Raw genomic sequence first — 23,279 nt, 5'->3', positions numbered from 1 at the left:
TAAAATCAACTGACCATCTTGCTGTTTCATTAATTTTAGATATCTCAAATCCTGCATGAGGCCCAGGATATTTGAAATTTAACAAGAGCCTACTAAACAATGAAGCATACAAGAATAGCCATTATAAAGACATGTAATACGAAAATAGAAAACAAAACAACAGAGGTACATAAGCATGGGACATATGCAAAAATACAGATTAAAGAAGAATCAATATCCTTTAGTAAAAAAATAGCAAAAAAAAAAAAAAAAAAAAATGAAATACAGAGGATTGAGACAACAATAAAAAGTCTATATGAGCAGTCACGCATTGAAAACAGTGACAAAATAAATGAACTGGAAGCTAGCCTAGAAATTCTATATAATAAAAAAGGCATATGGTGCGCAAATCAGATCAAAAGTTAATTGGTTGGAAAAAGGCGAAAAAACCTCTTGAAAAGAAAAGACAGACAAAAATTAATAACAAAATTAACAGTGAAGATGAAGTTATGCTGACCAAACCAAGACATTTTAAATAGACTAAGGCAGTTTTATGAAAATCTTTACAAGAAAAAGAACATAGACCCCACAGATAAAACAGGTTAAAACAGCAAGAAAGTCTATCCTGTGACAAGGCTATAGCTTCAGATGAAGTTGAAGAGGCAATAAAAAATATGAAACTCGGTAAATCAGCAGGCAATGACAGTTTAACAGCAGAATTCTACAAGTTTTTTTTGCCTCCCCTAATGGAAATTTTAGTAACTTGCTTCAATGAAAGTTATAGGAAAAAATTTTTAGGCTTATCATTAAAGGATACTTTTTTTATTTTAAATTAACAAAAAAGATATTTTCATCAACTGAGAGCTATTTCAAACATTTTGGAATAAACAGAATCAGCGTAGGTCAAATAAAACAGGAGTTATGAAGAATTGAAAAAAACCCTCTCAGACTGAGATTTTAACTCAGTTTTACATACACTTTGCTGTACATATCACAGACACCAAGTGTCAGGAAAAGTGAAACAGATTTTGCAATTATTAAGATATTTCAGTTCTGTAAATTGGTATATAAACTTAAATAATTCCTACCTATACCTATACAAAAAAGTTTTTCAATTTCAAATTACAACTTCATTTTTTGTAGAATTTTAATTTTCTTTTTAAAATTATTAAATCTGCTTTAAAGCATTTTTCAGCTTTGATTTGGACATGAAATAATCAATAGATAACAGTAAAGACTTGCAGTAAACAATCACAGTGAATGACACCCATTGGACTAACTAACAGTCACATGTATACATACACAGACTATCCATGCCAAAGGCAGGGGGGTGGGGGTGGGTGTTCTCTTTGGGCCTTTCTGTTTACTTGTGGGCGGCTCTCCCTATTTCTTAAACACCTTTGATGTTATATTATCAAACAGGCAATGATGTGTATATCACGATGACCAATCAAATGGTCAGCTTCAGTTTGATTTTGTATTCTTAATACCGCTGACTACTTCTGACTGACCACTGCTGACCACTACTGACCACTACTGACCATTGCTGATCATCACCAATATGAAGGGAGACAGAAAGAGAAGGAACAACTATTTCAAGCCTGGAAATGTTCCAAAGAATAAGGACCAGGCATTTAAAGATGAAGATCCTGAAGAAGAGAAGACAGACCAGCTCTGACCAGAAGACTGACCACCCCGGAATTTCAGCTGATTACCAAGCCTAGTCCTGATGGACTTTCTGGTAGCAACAGATACTGGACACAGACCATGTCCAACACGGATACTACGGCCAGCAACTGTTACAACTGAATAATCCAACTCCGAGCCTGTGATAGAAGGAAACCGGATCATAGACGTAGTGTTGATGGTGAAAATGTGATATGATAGAGTAACCATGTACAGTAACCGTGTGATACAGTAACCGTGTGATAGAGTAAACATGTGATACAGTAAACATGTGATACAGTAACGATGTGATACAGTAACCATGTGATACAGTAACCATGTGATAAAGTAACCATGTGATAAAGTAACCATGTGATACAGTAACCATGTGATTCAGTAACCATGTGATAAAGTAACCATGTGATACAGTAGCGATGTGATACGGTAACCATGTGATAAAGTAACCGTGTGATTCAGTAACCATGTGATAAAGTAACCATGTGATACGGTAACCATGTGATACAGTAACCATGTGATATGGTAACCCTGTGATACGGTAATCATGTGATACAGTAACCATGTGATACGGTAACCATGTGATACAGTAACCATATGATTCAGTAACCGTGTGATACAGTAACCATGTGATACAGTAACCATGTGATACAGTAACGATGTGACACATTAACCATGTTATACAGTAGCCATTGGATACAGTAACAGTAACCATGTGATACAGTAACCATGTGATACGGTAAGCATGTGATACAGTAACCATGTGATGAAGTAACCATGTGATAAAGTAACCATGTGATACAGTAACCATGTGATTCAGTAACCATGTGATAAAGTAACCATGTGATACAGTAGCGATGTGATACGGTAACCATGTGAAAAAGTAACCGTGTGATTCAGTAACCATGTGATAAAGTAACCATGTGATACAGTAACCATGTGATACGGTAACCATGTGATACAGTAACCATGTGATATGGTAACCCTGTGATACGGTAATCATGTGATACAGTAACCATGTGATACGGTAACCATGTGATACAGTAACCATATGATTCAGTAACCGTGTGATACAGTAACCATGTGATACAGTAACCATGTGATACAGTAACGATGTGACACATTAACCATGTTATACAGTAGCCATTTGATACAGTAACAGTAACCATGTGATACAGTAACCATGTGATACGGTAAGCATGTGATACAGTAACCATGTGATGAAGTAACCATGTGATACAGTAACCATGTGATACAGTAACGATGTGATACAGTAACCATGTGACACATTAACCATGTGATACAGTAACCATGTGATACAGTAACCATGTGATAAAATAACCATGTGATACAGTAACGATGTGATACAGTAACCATTTGATACAGTAACGATGTGACACATTAACCATGTGATACAGTAGCCATGTGATACAGTAACAGTAACCATGTGATACAGTAACCATGTGATACAGTAACAGTAACCATGTGATACAGTAACCATGTGATACAGTAACGATGTGATACAGTAACCATATGATACGGTAGCCATGTGATACAGTAACCATGTGATACTATAACCATATGATACAGTAACCATGTGATGTAGCAAAGATGTTATAAAGTAACCATTTGATACAGTAACGATGTGATACAGTAACCATGTGACACATTAACCATGTGATACAGTAACCATGTGATACAGTAACCATGTGAAAAAAAACCATATGATACAGTAACGATGTGATACAGTAACCATGTGATACAGTAACGATGTGACACATTAACCATGTGATACAGTAGCCATGTGATACAGTAACAGTAACCATGTGATACAGTAACCATGTGATACAGTAACAGTAACCATGTGATACAGTAACCATGTTATACAGTAACCGTGTGAAACGGTAACCATGTGATACGGTAACCATGTGATCAAGTAACCATGTTATACAGTAACGATGTGATACAGTAACCATCTGATACGGTAACCATGTGATACAGTAACCTTGTGATACAGAAACGATGTGATACAGTAACGATATTATAAAGTAACCATGTGATACAGTAACCGTGTGATTCAGTAACCATGTGATTAAGTAACCATGTGATACAGTAACGATGTGATAGGGTAACCATGTGATACAGTAACCGTGTGATTCAGTAACCATGTGATACAGTAACGATGTGATACGGTAACCATGTGATAAAGTAACAATGTGATACGGTAACCCTGTGATACGGTAATCATGTGAGACAATAACCATGTGGTACGGTAACCATGTGATACAGTAACCATATGATTCAGTAACCGTGTGATACAGTAACGATGTGATACAGTAACCATCTGATGCGGTAACCATGTGATACAGTAACCTTGTGATACAGTAACGATGTGATACAGTAACGGTGTGATACAGTAACGATATTATAAAGAAACCATGTGATACAGTAACCATGTGATACAGTAACCATGTGATAAAGTAACCATGTGATACAGTAACGATGTGATACAGTAACCATGTTATACAGTAACCATGTGACACATTAACCATGTTATAAAGTATCCATTTGACGCATTAACCATGTGATACAATAACCATGTGATACAGTAACCATGTGATAAAGTAACCATGTGATACAGTAACCATGTGATACAGTAACCATGTGATACAGTAACCATGTGACACATTAACCATGTGATATAGTAGCCATAAGATACAGTAACGATGTGACACATTAACCATGTGATACAGTAACCATGTGATACAGTAATCATGTTATACAGTAACCGTGTGATACGGTAAGCATGTGATACAGTAACCATGTGATGAAGTAACCATGTGATACAGTAACGATGTGATACAGTAACGATGTGATACAGTAACCATGTGATACAGTAACCATGTGATACAGTAACAGTAACCATGTGATACAGTAACCATGTGATACGGTAACCAGGTGATAAAGTAACCATGTGATACAGTAACGATGTGATACAGTAACCATATGATACGGTAGCCATGTGATACAGTAACCATGTGATACTATAACCATATGATACAGTAACCATGTGATGTAGCAAAGATGTTATAAAGTAACCATTTGATACAGTAACGATGTGATACAGTAACCATGTGACACATTAACCATGTGATACAGTAACCATGTGATACAGTAACCATGTGAAAAAAAACCATATGATACAGTAACGATGTGATACAGTAACCATGTGATACAGTAACGATGTGACACATTAACCATGTGATACAGTAGCCATGTGATACAGTAACAGTAACCATGTGATACAGTAACCATGTGATACAGTAACAGTAACCATGTGATACAGTAACCATGTTATACAGTAACCGTGTGAAACGGTAACCATGTGATACGGTAACCATGTGATCAAGTAACCATGTTATACAGTAACGATGTGATACAGTAACCATCTGATACGGTAACCATGTGATACAGTAACCTTGTGATACAGAAACGATGTGATACAGAAACGATATTATAAAGTAACCATGTGATACAGTAACCGTGTGATTCAGTAACCATGTGATTAAGTAACCATGTGATACAGTAACGATGTGATAGGGTAACCATGTGATACAGTAACCGTTTGATTCAGTAACCATGTGATACAGTAACGATGTGATATGGTAACCATGTGATAAAGTAACAATGTGATACGGTAACCCTGTGATACGGTAATCATGTGAGACAATAACCATGTGGTACGGTAACCATGTGATACAGTAACCATATGATTCAGTAACCGTGTGATACAGTAACGATGTGATACAGTAACCATCTGATGCGGTAACCATGTGATACAGTAACCTTGTGATACAGTAACGATGTGATACAGTAACGGTGTGATACAGTAACGATATTATAAAGAAACCATGTGATACAGTAACCATGTGATACAGTAACCATGTGATAAAGTAACCATGTGATACAGTAACGATGTGATACAGTAACCATGTTATACAGTAACCATGTGACACATTAACCATGTTATAAAGTATCCATTTGACGCATTAACCATGTGATACAATAACCATGTGATACAGTAACCATGTGATAAAGTAACCATGTGATACAGTAACCATGTGATACAGTAACCATGTGATACAGTAACCATGTGACACATTAACCATGTGATATAGTAGCCATAAGATACAGTAACGATGTGACACATTAACCATGTGATACAGTAACCATGTGATACAGTAATCATGTTATACAGTAACCGTGTGATACGGTAAGCATGTGATACAGTAACCATGTGATACAGTAACCATGTGATAAAGTAACCATGTGATACAGTAACGATGTGATACAGTAACCATGTGATAAAGTAACCATGTGATACAGTAACCATGTGATACAGTAACCATGTGATACAGTAACCATGTGACACATTAACCATGTGATATAGTAGCCATAAGATACAGTAACGATGTGACACATTAACCATGTGATACAGTAACCATGTGATACAGTAATCATGTTATACAGTAACCGTGTGATACGGTAAGCATGTGATACAGTAACCATGTGATTCAGTAGCCATGTGATAAAGTAACCATGTGATACAGTAACGATGTGATACGGAAACCATGTGATAAAGTAACAATGTGATACGGTAACCCTGTGATACGGTAATCATGTGAGACAGTAACCATGTGGTACGGTAGCCATTTGATACAGTAACCATATGATTCAGTAACCGTGTGATACAGTAACCATGTGATACAGTAACGATGTGATACAGTAACCATCTGATGCGGTAACCATGTGATACAGTAACCTTGTGATACAGTAACGATGTGATACAGTAACGGTGTGATACAGTAACGATATTATAAAGAAACCCTGTGATACAGTAACCATGTGATACAGTAACCATGTGATAAAGTAACCATGTGATACAGTAACGATGTGATACAGTAACCATGTGATAAAGTAACCATGTGATACAGTAACCATGTGATACAGTAACCATGTGATACAGTAACCATGTGACACATTAACCATGTGATATAGTAGCCATAAGATACAGTAACGATGTGACACATTAACCATGTGATACAGTAACCATGTGATACAGTAATCATGTTATACAGTAACCGTGTGATACGGTAACCATGTGATACAGTAACCATGTGATGAAGTAACCATGTGATACAGTAACCATGTGATACAGTAACGATGTGATACAGTAACCATGTGATACAGTAACGATGTGACACATTAACAATGTGATACAGTAACAGTAACCATGTGATACAGTAACCAAGTGATACTGTAACAGTAACCATGTGATACAGTAACCATGTGATACGGTAACCAGGTGATAAAGTAACCATGTGATGCAGTAACCTTGTGATACAGTAACGATGTGATACAGTAACGGTGTGATACAGTAACGATATTATAAAGAAACCATGTGATACAGTAACCATGTGATACAGTAACCACGTGATAAAGTAACCATGTGATACAGTAACGATGTGATACATTAACCATGTTATACAGTAACCATGTGACACATTAACCATGTTATAAAGTAACCATTTGACACATTAACCATGTGATACAATAACCATGTGATACAGTAACCATGTGATAAAGTAACCATGTGATACAGTAACCATGTGATACTGTAACGATGTGACACATTAACCATGTGATACAGTAGCCATAAAATACAGTAACGATGTGACACATTAACCATGTGATACAGTAACCATGTGATACAGTAACCATGTGATGAAGTAACCATGTGATACATTAACCATGTGATACAGTAACCATGTGATACGGTAAGCATGTGATACAGTAACCATGTGATGAAGTAACCATGTGATACAGTAACGATGTGATACAGTAATGATGTGATACAGTAACGATGTGATACAGTAACCATGTTATACAGTAACCGTGTGATACAGTGACCATGTGATACAGTAACCATGTGACACATTAACCATGTGATACAGTAACCATGTGATAAAGTAACCATGTGATACAGTAACGATGTGATACAGTAACCATGTGATAAAGTAACCATGTGATACAGTAACCATGTGATACAGTAACCATGTGATACAGTAACCATGTGACACATTAACCATGTGATATAGTAGCCATAAGATACAGTAACGATGTGACACATTAACCATGTGATACAGTAACCATGTGATACAGTAACCATGTGATACAGTAATGATGTGATACAGTAACGATGTGATAAAGTAACTATGTGATACAGTAACGATGTGATACAGTAACCATGTTATACAGTAACCGTGTGATACAGTAACCATGTGATACGATAACCATGTGATACAGTAACCATGTGATACAGTAACCGTGTGATACAGTGACCATGTGATACAGTAACCATGTGACACATTAACCATGTGATACAGTAACCATGTGATGCAGTAACAGTAACCATGTGATACAGTAACCATGTGATAAAGTAACCATGTGATACAGTAACGATGTGATACAGTAACCATGTGACACATTAACCATGTGATACAGTAACCATGTGATGCAGTAACAGTAACCATGTGATACAGTAACCATGTGATAAAGTAACCATGTGATACAGTAACGATGTGATACAGTAACCATGTGATAAAGTAACCATGTGATACAGTAACCATGTGATACAGTAACCATGTGATACAGTAACCATGTGACACATTAACCATGTGATATAGTAGCCATAAGATACAGTAACGATGTGACACATTAACCATGTGATACAGTAACCATGTGATACAGTAATGATGTGATACAGTAACGATGTGATAAAGTAATTATGTGATACAGTAACGATGTGATACAGTAACCATGTTATACAGTAACCGTGTGATACAGTAACCATGTGATACGATAACCATGTGATACAGTAACCATGTGATACAGTAACCGTGTGATACAGTGACCATGTGATACAGTAACCATGTGACACATTAACCATGTGATACAGTAACCATGTGATGCAGTAACAGTAACCATGTGATACAGTAACCATGTGACACATTAACCATGTGATACAGTAACCATGTGATACACCAACGATGTAATACAAAACTGTATTGAACACTCAATTTTTTATATAACGCTGTAGATGTATGGAACCATTTTTCTTGTTAAGATACGTGAAATTTGATCATTTCCGAAAATCTGTCCGAATTAATGTGATGCTTTTTGTGTTTGCTTTGGGTTTGACGTATCGAACCTAATGTGCTGATTGTTAACACTCTGGTACTAACATTTCATTTTTCCTAATTGTTTGGGTAAGTATCAAATAGGCTTTGTTTTGTGTTTTATTTATTATTTTTATTTATTTATTGTTATTTGTTTTGTTTACTTTTTTAACTGTACTTATTCTTTGATGCGTTTATTTCATTTGTTGTTGTTGTTTTTGTTGTTGTTGTATGCTTTGCCGAAAGACTGGTAGTTAAGTGGTTTATTGTTTTGCACTGACACGTGCGAATGAAAGTAAAGTATCTAATAAAGCGGATGATCAATATTGATATTCTTAAAAATACATATGTATGTCCCCCATAACATTCCCAGTACAATATTCAGACATAATGCATAGCAACACGGTCAACCTGTACTCACTCAGCAACACGGTCGACCTGTACTCACTCAGCGACACGGTCGAACTGTACTTACTACGCGACAGGTTCGATCTGTACTCACACAGCGACACGGTCGAACTGTACTCACTAACCGACACAGTCGAGCTGTACTCATTCTGCGACACGGTCGAACTATACCCACTCAGCGACACGGTCGAACTGTACTCACTAACCGACACGGTCGAACTGTACTCATTCTGCGACACGGTCGAACTATACCCACTCAGCGACACGGTCGAACTGTACTCACTCACCGACACGACCGAACTGTACTCATTCTGCGACACGGTCAAACTATACCCACTCAGCAACACGGTCGAACTGTACTCTCTCATAGACACGATGGAACTGTTCTCACACAGCCACACGGTCGAACTGTACTCACTTAGAGACACGGTCGAACTGTACTCACTCAGAGACACGGTCGAAATGTACTCTCTCAGCGACACGGTCGAACTGTACTCACTTCGCGACACGGTCGAACTGTACTCACTCAGTGACACGGTCGAACTGTACTCACTCAGAGACACGGTCGAAATGTACTCTCTCAGCGACACGGTCGAACTGTACTCACTTCACGACACGGTCGAACTGTACTCACTCAGTGACACGGTCGAACTGTACTCACTCAGAGACTCGGTCGAACTGTACTCACTCACTCACTCAGAGACACGGTCGAACTGTACTCACTCAACTCAGAGACACGGTCGAGCTGTACTCACTCAGAGACACGGTCGAACTGTACTCACTCAGAGACTCGGTCGAACTGTACTCACTCAGAGACACGGTCGAACTGTACTCACTCAGAGACACGGCCGAACTGTACTCTCTCAGCGACACGGTCGAACCGTACTCACTCAGAGACTCGGTCGAACTGTACTCACTCGGAGACATGGTCGAACTGTACTCACTCAGTGACACGGTCGAACTGTACTCTCTCAGCGACACGGTCGAACCGTACTCACTCAGAGACTCGGTCGAACTGTACTCACTCGGAGACATGGTCGAACTGTACTCACTCAGTGACACGGTCGAACTGTACTCACTTCGCAACAAGTTCGAACTGTACTCATTCAGAGACACGGTCAAGCTGTACTCACTCAGAGACACGGTCGAACTGTACTCACTCAGAGACACGGTCAAGCTGTACTCACTCAGAGACACGGTCAAGCTGTACTCACTCAGAGACACGGTCGAACTGTACTCACTCGGAGACATGGTCGAACTGTACTCACTCAGTGACACTGTCAAGCTGTACTCACTCAGAGACACGGTCAAGCTGTACTCACTCAGAGACACGGTCGAACTGTACTCACTTCGCAACAAGTTCGAACTGTACACATTCAGAGACACGGTCAAGCTGTACTCACTCAGAGACACGGTCGAACTGTACTCATTCAGAGACACGGTCAAGCTGTACTCACTCAGAGACACGGTCGAGCTGTACTCACTCAGAGACACGGTCGAACTGTACTCATTCAGAGACACGGTCAAGCTGTACTCACTCAGAGACACGGTCGAACTGTACTCACTCAGAGACACGGTCGAACTGTACTCACTCAGAGACACGGTCGAACTGTACTCACTCAGAGACACGGTCGAACTGTACTCACCCAGAGACACGGTCGAACTGTACTCACTCGGAGACATGGTCGAACTGTACTCACTCAGTGACACTGTCAAGCTGTACTCACTCAGAGACACGGTCAAGCTGTACTCACTCAGAGACACGGTCGAACTGTACTCACTTCGCAACAAGTTCGAACTGTACACATTCAGACACGGTCAAGCTGTACTCACTCAGAGACACGGTCGAACTGTACTCATTCAGAGACACGGTCAAGCTGTACTCACTCAGAGACACGGTCGAGCTGTACTCACTCAGAGACACGGTCGAACTGTACTCATTCAGAGACACGGTCAAGCTGTACTCACTCAGAGACACGGTCGAACTGTACTCACTCAGAGACACGGTCGAACTGTACTCACTCAGAGACACGGTCGAACTGTACTCACTCAGAGACACGGTCGAACTGTACTCACCCAGAGACACGGTCGAACTGTACTCACTCGGAGACACGGTCGAACTGTACTCACTCAGAGACACGGACAACTGTACTCACTCGGAGACATGGTCGAACTGTACTCACTCAGAGACTCGGTCGAACTGTAGATTTGAAATATGCTACCAACAAAAATTGTTGTTCCTAGCTTCGAATGATGTCAAATTTTGTCTTTGTTCTCTGTTAAATGGTTGTAAGTTCGTTAGTAACAATGACCCCACAATTATCATTAGTAGAACTGACGCCATACATGTCATTGATATAAATGACGTCATACCTGTCATTAGTAGCAATGACGTCATACCTGATTATGCTACAAGAAAATAATAAACACTTTCAAATTTAGACGCAGATTTAAAATTTATTTCATGACTGCAAATGCCTTCTCTTTAGTATATTTATAAACGTAACGTCGTGTATATACAATTTTTCACAATTTTCTTTTGAGATGATAAACGGTTTATTCCAAGCACTTCCTTCAAACGAAAGCTGAGACTTACTAATATTACCAGCAAGTAACCCCGAACAGAAGTGATCATACTTCATTCTGGTTTCTCTGAAATAGGCTAACTCCTCAAAGAAATCTGGGGGCTGGTTTTGTATACGTTCTTTGTGTTTCTGAAGGAAAAAGTAATAAAGAGCATAATCCAGTTTGGCCCAATTCTGATATAGTTTTTCTTCATTGGGTCCAAACTTCAATCGTGAATCTAAACTTTTCTTCGCATTCAGTTTCCCATAAAGCACGAACCTGAGATCCCAGTTTAAAAGTCGTCTCATTAACACAATGGATTCATCTAGATGCTCCATTATAAGTACAATGTCGAATTCCTCATTAAGTTTAAGTAAATAATCCTGCATGGCATTGAAATCTGTCTTCCAGAATAATTCGATTGGAAAACCAAAATCATACGACATAAAGTTATAGGTAGTTGGAATACGGTCTCCACCATGTTTCATATATTTTTCATTGTGTGCTAAATACTCCCAGACAGGGTTTTTCACTGGTATATCTACCACAACCTTTTGACGTAAAAAACGTATACTTGATTCAAACTGGCTGAATGGTTCTCTAACGATCCCAATATACACGGCATCACCTGGAAGCATATCGTGAAAATCTTCCTTTACATATCTTACATGTGTACAGAAAATGTCAATGTGTTTGTTTTTTGGTATCGGAAGGATATTTTGTTTTGTCAAAAATTTTATTCCACCTCGATCCTTTTTTCTTGGGAGAGCAAACACAAGGTCATGTTCATATCCATACCGTAGGAATATATTTTCCATGGTAGTGCTTGCTGCTTTGTGTACCTTTATGAACGCTATATGTTGGACGGGATTGCCTCTAACACTGTATCGATTCCTAGTGAGCGTCTCTTTTCCTTCAACAGCTACTCGCTTCTGAATCCCTTTCGGCATTTCTGAGTTACTTGTGTGCACGTAGATTTGATAGTTACCGTATAATTCCCAGCCAATCAGACAACATAAGCCGACGACCACTGTCCTAACAGAACAGAAAACAGAATCACAAAAACTTACAGAAATTCATGTTTTTGTGAAATACCTATAACAATTGCGAACTTGTCAATATGACTAAAAGTAATCTACCTTTTGGGAAATTTTCCTCAAACTGGAAAAAAATAAGTGTATACATGTCATATAGCCCTGATTTCAAAAGTGAGGAAATTCTAAACTGGTCAAAATAAATGTCAAAAACGAGAGGGAGGGGGAGCCTTTGTCAATACTGAATGAATTCAAAGGAACGACCAGGCAGAAATCTACATAAACAGAAAACTGATTTGATAATAAATATTACAGTTTTATCTTAAATATGTTTTTTATGTAGATACACTTACCACAAAAATTGATGACGCATGGTGGTGCTGCTATTCACCACATCTCTAGGAAAAGAAAGTTTGCTTTGTGTGTGATCATTTTGTTTCTATGCTGTACTTTAATCATACGTCATTTGGTCTGTCACGTGATGCACCTATCCTTCTCACACGTGTCACGCTGACATAGACAAGGACGTATTACAGATGTAATGGTTGAGCCATATTTGTAACAGAAAATCTATATTTATGCATTTCAGGAAAACGTTTAAACACCCTTATCGTGCCTTATGACATCTAGGGACATCGTAATTCAACACGATATTACAAGCATCTCTACGTTCAAAGAGGTGTCTCTGAAATAGGTTGTTTGTAAGTGTACAGATATCTGCCAATAATGTTTATATATCTCGAATATCCCGTTTAATTCGAATTGTTTTGTCAGTTCCTGTCTAACTTTTCACAATACATTCAAACTCACTTAAATAATATACTCGTTTATCTCGTAGTTTCCCATCTCGCCGAGTTCGAGATAACGAGGTTCGACAGCATATAATTCTTATAACGACGATACATATTTATTTCCGGAGTCATTTTGAGGCTCATTGTGACCTCGGAGCACATCTGATATTGATGTTTTTTTACTTTGTTTTGTTTCTTGTTTTTTTTTTTTACACTTTCACGTTTCCCTTTGAACAGTGTTGGTCTGGTAGTGGTTCAAAATTACCATTTAGAGACAGTTTATGTGTTCTTTCCATGGAGATGATAAGGAACACAACAGAAGTGTGTAGGTTCCCCGTGTAATTTTGTTTTAAACATCATCATGTAAATCAAACGAATAGAAATTTACATGTATCGTAAATTATATATACACGAGGGAATACATTAGAATAAAGTAGACAGTCACAAGAAAATTATTACCGATAGCAGACAAGAACAAAAGAAAAATTAACAACAAAAACATTGATAAAAGGAAATATGTAAAATGTTGTAACGTAGAGAAAGAGGGTAATGTAGGGGAGATAGAGGGTAATGTAGGGGAGATAGAGGGTAATGTAGGTGAGATAGAGGGTAATATAGGGGAGATAGAGGGTAATGTAGGTGAGATGGAGGGTAATGTAGGTGAGATAGAGGGTAATGTAGGGGAGATAGAGTTAATGTAGGGGAGATAGAGGATGGTGAGATAGAGGGTAATGTAGGGGAGATAGAGGGTAATGTAGGTAAGATAGAGGGTAATATAGGTGAGAAAGAGGGTAATGTAGGTAAGATAGAGGGTAATGTAGGGGAGATAGAGGGTAATGTAGGTGAGATAGAGTTAATGTAGGTGAGACAGAGGGTAATGTAAGTGAGAAAGAGGGTAATATAGGTGAGAAAGAGGGTAATGTAGGTAAGATAGAGGGTAATGTAGGGGAGATAGAGGGTAATGTAGGTGAGATAGAGTTAATGTAGGTGAGATAGAGTTAATGTAGGTGAGACAGAGGGTAATGTAGGTGAGATAGAGGGTAATATAGGTGAGAAAGAGGGTAATGTAGGTAAGACAGAGGGTAATGTAAGTGAGAAAGAGGGTAATGTAGGGGAGAAAGAAGGTAATATAGGTGAGATAGAGGGTAATGTAGGGGAGACAGAGGTTAATGTAGGGGAGATAGAGTTAATGTAGGTGAGACAGAGGGTAATGTAAGTGAGAAAGAGGGTAATGTAGGGGAGAAAGAAGGTAATATAGGTGAGATAGAGGGTAATGTAGGGGAGACAGAGGTTAATGTAGGGGAGATAGAGGGTAATGTAGGTGAGAAAGAGGGTAATGTAGGGGAGAAAGAAGGTAATATAGGTGAGATAGAGGGTAATGTAGGGGAGACAGAGGTTAATGTAGGGGAGATAGAGTTAATGTAGATGAGACAGAGGGTAATGTAAGTGAGAAAGAGAAAGAGGGTAATGTAGGGGAGTTACAGGGTAATATAGGTGAGATAGAGGGTAATGTAGGTGAGATAGAGGGTAATGTAGGTGAGATAGAGGGTAATGTAGGTGAGATAGAGGGTGATGTAGGGGAGATAGAGGGTAATGTAGGGGAGATAGAGGGTAATGTAGGTGAGATAGAGGGTAATGTAGGGGAGATAGAGGGTAATGTAGAATAGTGATTTCTGAAGGATAAACGTTGTAATGAGATGGAACCGATCAACTTTGACCTTACTGAAGTCAGTTCTGCAGTAAACAGCGAAATATATCATTATATACATTGTACATCATTTCGTGGGCAATTGATTTCGTTCTTAAATACAATCCAATAGTATCGATTTTAACATGTACTGAATATGCAGAAAGACACCAGGAAACGACAAGAAAATACCAATATGTCAATATCATCATACTCCAAGCTCAAATTCCCTAATACTAGGGCAAAGTATGAAGGTGACGAAATTGCCAGGTTATTTATACAAATACACGCGGTGTACGTTACCCTTAATGTTAATATGTCTCAACATTTTATTGATAATATAATGTACATAAAACATATAAAAGTAATGAAATTCTAATTTAGTATTGATTTCATTCAATATCAATTAATGACGCCCGTTTTTATGTGACGTAGCAGAAAGTGAGAAATCGTTAATCTATATTTGATATTACATGGTGAATATTGATAACATTGATGTCCACCAAACCTTGCTGCTTTATAGTAGTATATCACATATGTGTCTTTAATGTGATATTATATTAGGTAGAAATTTGTTGTATACTGCCGACGGACGGAGGGCAGCTTACTATACATCACAGAAGAACCTATTTACTTGTTTCACCTGTTTGTTTCTGTGATCGTATAGTGAATTTGACTATCAGCTAAAGGACTGAAAATATGTGGTGTGTTAATATCGAGTAGTATAATCAAAATGTCTGTCTTATCGATGTTGTTTCGATCTATGCACTAACCATACAGTTTTATAACTACTTACTACAGCAGCAGCCACACACGCTATACAGCTAAACAGCAGAACACTAAACAAACTTCTTTAATTTGTTAAAATTTTGAGTTGACGAAATGAAATATCAAACTAACCTCTAAGACTTAAATAGGATTGTACATTTTTTGTTTCATAAAATACAAAGCTGAATGTCACCTTTCAATACAAAATATAAAATTAGGAAAAAAATGGCAAAATGGTGATTTAAACTGCACTATGTAGCTGTTTAATCCTCCTGGGACTCGTCAGTGATAGTAAAGACTAAATTCGTGAAACATAAGAGGCGAACAGGGAGATAATGAATTATGGAAGAATGTAACAGTTCAGGTTTATGACTTCTGGTTGAACAGCGGGTTGATGCAATTCAATCCATTGTTTAGCTCTGCCGTATCTAACTCTAAATTTGTATCAAATGATTAAATGGTGCTTTTGTGTGTCTTTTGTACAGTCTTTGAGATAGCAGGTGGCAGACACTGCTGATGAACCTGAGGTTTCCCGTTACTCGTACGACAATTTTCATTTCATTCAAATTGTGACAGCTTCGTTATTTATCTTTATTGTATCTAACCATTTCGTATTAAAAGGTGCTGTTCACCTGTATGCCGTTTGTAAAATCGAGGTGCATTATTCATAAAAAACCAGTAAATTGTCTTATTTACAATTGTCTGTTAGTAAGATGGGCTTGATAGGAAAACATACATCGCTAAAACACATGATTATGCATTATAACAATTATCAAGAGACGTTCCTAATATATATATGTATGCTTGTTAGTGATCAGTAGATATAAGTAACGTCTACAGCCAGGTTATCACTCTCAGGCGTTGGTTATCAACATTTAGTTTGTTCTGTCACGTCTGATATACAATAATTCTACCGGGTAGTTATGGTGAAAAGAACACCGAAAAAACATAAAATTCAAGATTTCGAGAGATAAAAACTGATGTAGATTATGTACGCATTTTTTCACGATAGAAAAGTCCGTTGTACGAAATGTGCTGTAGTATGCTTGGTGGTTTCTTGGCTATTAATCCTAATTCTAGTATTGAGAATATAACGTTACTTATGGATGTCGTCGGTGAAAAAGATGACGCTGTTTTGCCATCCTGAAAACCGGTCTTGTCGTGCCTAAAGGTTTTCAAAAGCTTCTGTTTAAATCGTTCTTAACCCTTCGTACTATCACATAAGGTTTGACGGCCGATTTCGTTGTCAAGTCGATATTCTCTAGAATTTTGTTTTAATCAAAATGGTTCTACCTAAACGAACTTGACTTCCTGTACAATCTTAGACTGTAAGTAATTGTTGGAGTTCGGTAAAATAATAATATCTAATTTTCTTGACTTTAACGTGTCTATAAGCATGCGTAGTAATACTGCGTTGGACAGACAAAGGCTCCAAATCCAATATTAATGGAATCCCTCGAGCGCGAATTTCCATCAATTCTTTTCTCTCGTGGTCCTACAGTTTACTCCAACATAAAACCCCCTTTCCATTTGCTTCCATATATGTAAAGTTCCATCCTGAATGATTGATAGAAAAAAAATTAAAATGTGTAATATAGTATAAAGCTGAGGAAAGTTTGTATCTTAGAATTTTTATCTTATGGATTGAATGGTAGTGTGTTCGTCTATGGCACGAGATCTGTCTTCGTGTACCAATGATTTCGGAACTTATCCAGTCAGGTACGTTAGAAGTGGTCAGATGTTACACAATATCTTTCTGTATATCTCGTACTTGTTCCCCCATTGTATGGATGATACTGAAATGATAGACTCTCTGTAGTTCGGGACTATCTAAATCCCAATAAGAATGCTTTGCCCGACATTTCATGAAACTGGTTTAGTATATATACCATTTTTCAGACATTGAATTATTGGTAAACTGTTTACATGGCAGGTGTCGTTGATGAAGCGGAAGACGCTTACTCTACCGGTACACCTAGTCTTATTCTCCTTGTATTTTTTCATGAATCTTTGTGCGGATCTTTCTTTTGTTCATAATTTCCCCCTAATTTGATGGCAATTGGATAAGGACTTCTTGACATATAGGTATTTTCTTGGGTTTTCTTGACGAGGCTGAGACCACAATCAGAAACATCTGCATATAAAAAATATTCTTTTATCTCACTTTATTTCATTTCTTTGAGGAATTAAATCTTGCAGTTGTTGTTTTCTCCTTATCATGTCTAAAAAAACGACGTCTTCAGTGTATAGTTTTTCGCAATCTAGTCTACTTATAACAAATGGCTTATTCCAAGAGCTTCCTTCAAATGACATAGTAGTTTTGCTATTGTTGCCTGCGATTATTTTCGAACAAAAACGATCGTACTTAATTCTAGTTTTTCTGAAGTAAGCTACCTCTTCAAAGAAATCTGGGGGCTGGTTTTGCATACGTTCTTTATGCTTCTGAAGGAAAAAGTAATATAGTGCATAATCAAGTTTAGCCCAATTCTGATATAGTTTTTCTTCGTCTGGTCCAAAGACCAGTTCTTTATCTGGATTTTTCAATGCATTCAGTTTCCCATAAAGAACGTACTTAAGATCCCAGTTTAAATGTCGTCTCATTAACACAATGGATTCATCTAGATACTCCATTATAAGTACAATGTCGAATTCCTCATTAAGCCCAAGTAAATAATCCTGCATGGCATTGTAATCGGACTTCCAGAATAATTCTACTGGGAAACCAAAGTCATACGACATTGCGTTATATACAACAGGTAAACGAACCCGGCCATTTATCTTTACATATTTTTCATTACGAGACAAATATTGAGAAACAGGCAACTTATTACATGGGATATTTATCCATCGTTTATGACGTAGGAACTGTATATTTGATTGAAATTGTCTGAAAGGTTCCCTCACAATGCCTATATACAAAGTATCACTGGGAAGCATGGCAGAGAAATCATGCTTGTTATATCTTACATGAATACAGAAAATATCTATAGTCCTATTTTCTGGTAAAGTCCGGATTTTATTTTTTGTGAATGCTGTAACACCAGCAGGATCTTTTCCAGCTGGTAAAGCAAACACAAGATCATGTTGATATCCATACCGTAGGAATATATTCTGTACGGTAGTACTCGCCGCTTTATGGACCTTTATGAACGCAATATGTTGAACAGGATCACCATTAACACTGTAACGTTTCTGATCGGTTGGTCCTCTCTGATCAGTTTCTCCTTGTTTGGCTGATTTCGGTATTGCCATGTTTAATATATTTAAATAAATTATAAGATTGTATATCACCATCAGAGAAGCTAAGCAACATAGCCATCTGAACACCACCCTGTAATAAAAAGAAAATATTTGAAAGAAAAACAAATTTTTAAACATTAAGATTGATGCAGCACAACTCGTTTAACAGCTCTGGTAACCAGATTGTGATATCTCAGACGGCACAACGGTGTGGGTCACAACTCACAGTTTATTCATTGTGATATGTTACTGAAGGATGATGTAGGTAGGACACAAGAATTGTAATCTCTTTTCTCACAAAGAAAAAATTTTTGCATAAACTTCTGGTGTCCCGACTAATCAGGAAGATCACATGTCCCTTGAACAAGGAAAATGAAAGCTTTTGAATAAGTGTTCGCTTGTGTGTGGCTTACGTTCAGCTCACGCGCAATGTAAGCTGTCATTGGTATAGTCTTTATTTCATTCCATCATGTGCTAAGTTAGTCAAACCTTTTAGAACGGATGATGATGTACATCAGAAAACATTTGAACTGTGAGTCTTACGCTCAGCTCCACATGCAATGCAAACTGTAATTAAGCACAGTCTGTTGAAAATATTTCGTAAAGGGGTTGGAATATCATTTTACCACATCCATATTATGATATTTCAGTGTGATAACACTATAAAGCGACATCATCTGCGGAAATCGTCTATGCGCATTCTTTGTTTATGAGAAAACGGGAAAATGTTGCACGAAATGCTTGTAGAGAAGCTTCCGTAACTTCCTTTTGTGTTGAAAAATAATATTATTCAGTCGGGATATCAGAAGCGATTAGGGTGTTTATGAAACTTTCATGAAAACCTCTTTTAACTAGGATAAATCACTGAGAAAATGATCTGCGGTGGAACAAGTAGCTGTATACCCCTAACACACTCTTGAACTGTGTATAAGAACTAGTTACTGCCTTCACTGCTAGATAAATGCATCCTGAGTCATTTCTTGTTTCATGTGTTATTCACATTCATGATCGCCACAAGATTCATGACACACGCCCTCAGTTCTGTGTAAATTACCGACCTGACATAATCTGGGTTACGATTTCACACGTCCTTAACAAAACGAAGCAACCATGTGACGAGATGTTATCGAATGAAGTGGGATTTTGATCAATTTGTGCTACATGTGAAATGCTCGACACTGCTGATGTCAATTCAGTAAACATTATTGACAACCTCTTCCATGCAAATATTCATCATCATATGTTTTATTTCTGAATTCCATTTCAATACTGATCCGCATTTCCGTATTTCGACCATTGAAGGCTCGTTTTGTTGGTATATAGACAAGTTTGGAACTGATATCACATATTTGGCAAGTCTTCTCTCTATGTACGTAAAACCACCATAAGCTTGTCGTTGGGTAAATATCTATGTAATGTCTATAAAAGTTTAAAAACACTCACATTCTGTGTAAACAATACTTATGTAATAAATGTTTATGAAAGTTAAATTAAGAATGCTGAACTTCTGGAATCAATTGCATATCAATGGAAATAAATTAAGCAATATTTTTTACAGATTGATGTCAAAATGACACTGTAATGGACAAATGATATTCAAATGGCTTGATCACATCAAACAGACCTTTAATGATATTGGATACACGTATGTGTTTGATAATGAATTCCAAATGAGTTCGAATTTATATAAGACTGAAATTAAACAACGTCTTCTGGATATATTTTTACAAAGATGGTTCTCAGATATGGAGTCGTCTTCAAAAGGTCAATACTATTCGAACATTAAAAGAAAATTTTATTTTGAAAGTTACTTAACAAAGTTATCTGACCAAAACAGAGTTTTGATAGCTAAATTACGCACATCTAATATTAAATTCCCAACAGAAACTGGACGTTGGAGCAGTATACCAAGGGATGAAAGGCTGTGCAGTTTATGTAAACAATATATCGGGGATGAATTTCATTATATATTTATGTGCAGAAACGAAGAAATTAGCAAATCAAAATACTTGGCTAATTACCTTATCCAAAATCCGAATGTGTATAGATAGGAGCGACTTCTGATTACAGGAAATGTTGAAATATCGAAAAAGTTAGCATTCCTTTTGAAGAAAATGTTACCTTTAATTTGATTGTATTTCCTACACTTGTTCTATATAAACTATCTGGTACGTAGAGTTGTATGTATACATGTACCTTACTATCCATCTTGTCAAGTATTTGATTGTTAATACCTGTATGCCCTCATGTTACACATTTTCATGTGTCAAAGTGTATTAATAAAATATGAAAATCTGAAAATCTGAAATCTTAATTAGTGAAACACTGACTTTTTAAGGAATATCGATCGACTTGCCACTTCAATAGATCTCTCTTTTCATAAAAAAAATTAGCATAAATATTTACACAATTGTAAAATACGGAAGTAAACGGGTTTATATAATACGGACGTAATAGTTCATAGGAAAAGGACGTCACTCTATAATATAGACGTAAATGTTTATAGAATGTGGACGTCACTCTGTATAATATAGACGTAAATGTTTATAGAATGTTGATGTCACTTTGTATGATATAGACGTAAATGTTTATAGAATGTGGACGTCACTCTGTATAATATAGACGTAAATGTTTATAGAATGTTGATGTCACTTTGTATGATATAGACGTAAATGTTTATAGAATGTGGACGTCACTCTGTATGATATAGACGTAAATGTTTATAGAATGTGGACGTCACTCTGTATGATATAGACGTAAATGTTTATAGAATGTTGATGTCACTATGTATAATATAGACGTAAATGTTTATAGAATGTTGATGTCACTTTGTATAATATAGACGTAAATGTTTATAGAATGTGGACGTCACTCTGTATAATATAGACGTAAATGTTTATAGAATGTTGATGTCACTATGTATAATATAGACGTAAATGTTTATAGAATGTTGATGTCACTTTGTATAATATAGACGTAAATGTTTATAGAATGTGGACGTCACTCTTTTCTAATATAGACGTAAATGTTTATAGAATGTGGACGTCACTCTGTATAATATAGACGTAAATGTTTATAGAATGTTGATGTCACTTTGTATAATATAGACGTAAATGTTTATAGAATGTGGACGTCACTCTGTATGATATAGACGTAAATGTTTATAGAATGTTGATGTCACTATGTATAATATAGACGTAAATGTTTATAGAATGTTGATGTCACTTTGTATAATATAGACGTAAATGTTTATAGAATGTGGACGTCACTCTGTATAATATAGACGTAAATGTTTATAGAATGTTGATGTCACTATGTATAATATAGACGTAAATGTTTATAGAATGTTGATGTCACTATGTATAATATAGACGAAAATGTTTATATAATGTGGACGTCACTCTGTATAATATAGACGTAAATGTTTATAGAATGTGGACGTCACTCTGTATAATATAGACGTAAATGTTTATAGAATGTTGATGTCACTTTGTATAATATAGACGTAAATGTTTATAGAATGTGGACGTCACTCTGTATAATATAGACGTAAATGTTTATAACTATTATGTTTTTATGTTTAATTTATTTCCATTTTAAAAATTATCAAAAGGATTATCTATTATTGTAGTTCATGTCTGTTTTAACGAAGAGTCTATAAGATTAAGAACATATATGAAAGATAGAAAAACTCTAAAACTATTTGATACAGTATTATATGAAAGATAGGAAAACTTTGAAACTATTTGATACGATGTAATATGAAATATAGGAAAACCGAAACTATTAAATACAGTGTAATATGAAACTATTTGATACAGTGTAATATAAAACTATTTGATACAGTGTAATATAAAACTATTTGATACAGTGTAATATAAAACTATTT

The 23,279-nt window shown here is 36.7% G+C and overlaps 2 protein-coding genes across 2 annotated transcripts; both read right to left on the bottom strand.

The window, feature by feature from the left end:
• Positions 1 to 11,767: 11,767 nt before the first annotated feature.
• Positions 11,768 to 12,820, bottom strand: LOC132551008 (galactose-3-O-sulfotransferase 3-like). Its single transcript, XM_060215112.1, has one exon. It carries the CDS (start codon positions 12,818 to 12,820, stop codon positions 11,768 to 11,770), a length of 1,053 nt encoding a protein of 350 aa, XP_060071095.1.
• Positions 12,821 to 18,150: 5,330 nt separating this feature from the next.
• Positions 18,151 to 19,402, bottom strand: LOC132551007 (galactose-3-O-sulfotransferase 2-like). Its single transcript, XM_060215111.1, has 2 exons — positions 18,516 to 19,402; positions 18,151 to 18,262 (listed from the first exon to the last, which is right to left on the bottom strand). Exons 1-2 carry the CDS (start codon positions 19,400 to 19,402, stop codon positions 18,151 to 18,153), a joined length of 999 nt encoding a protein of 332 aa, XP_060071094.1.
• Between the last annotated feature and the right edge of the window lie 3,877 nt (positions 19,403 to 23,279).

This window comes from Ylistrum balloti, unplaced genomic scaffold, assembly GCF_031769215.1.
Source record: "Ylistrum balloti isolate Yb309-2 unplaced genomic scaffold, AGI_CSIRO_Ybal_v1 Utg370164, whole genome shotgun sequence".
Taxonomy (NCBI): Eukaryota; Metazoa; Mollusca; class Bivalvia; order Pectinida; family Pectinidae; genus Ylistrum; species Ylistrum balloti.
Note: the sequence above shows the minus strand (reverse complement) of the source record. Positions and strands in the feature narration are given on the sequence as shown.

What these genes read in the sequence shown, in the direction of transcription:
- LOC132551008 (XM_060215112.1), bottom strand. Translation starts at nt 12,820, where the DNA reads ATGCCGAAAGGGATTCAGAAGCGAGTAGCTGTTGAAGGAAAAGAGACG.
- LOC132551007 (XM_060215111.1), bottom strand. Translation starts at nt 19,402, where the DNA reads ATGGCAATACCGAAATCAGCCAAACAAGGAGAAACTGATCAGAGAGGA. An exon ending in TTCAGAAAAACTAGAATTAA is followed by an intron (nt 18,263 to 18,515) that starts GTACGATCGTTT and finishes TTGTGGTCTCAG; the next exon opens with CCTCGTCAAGAAAACCCAAG.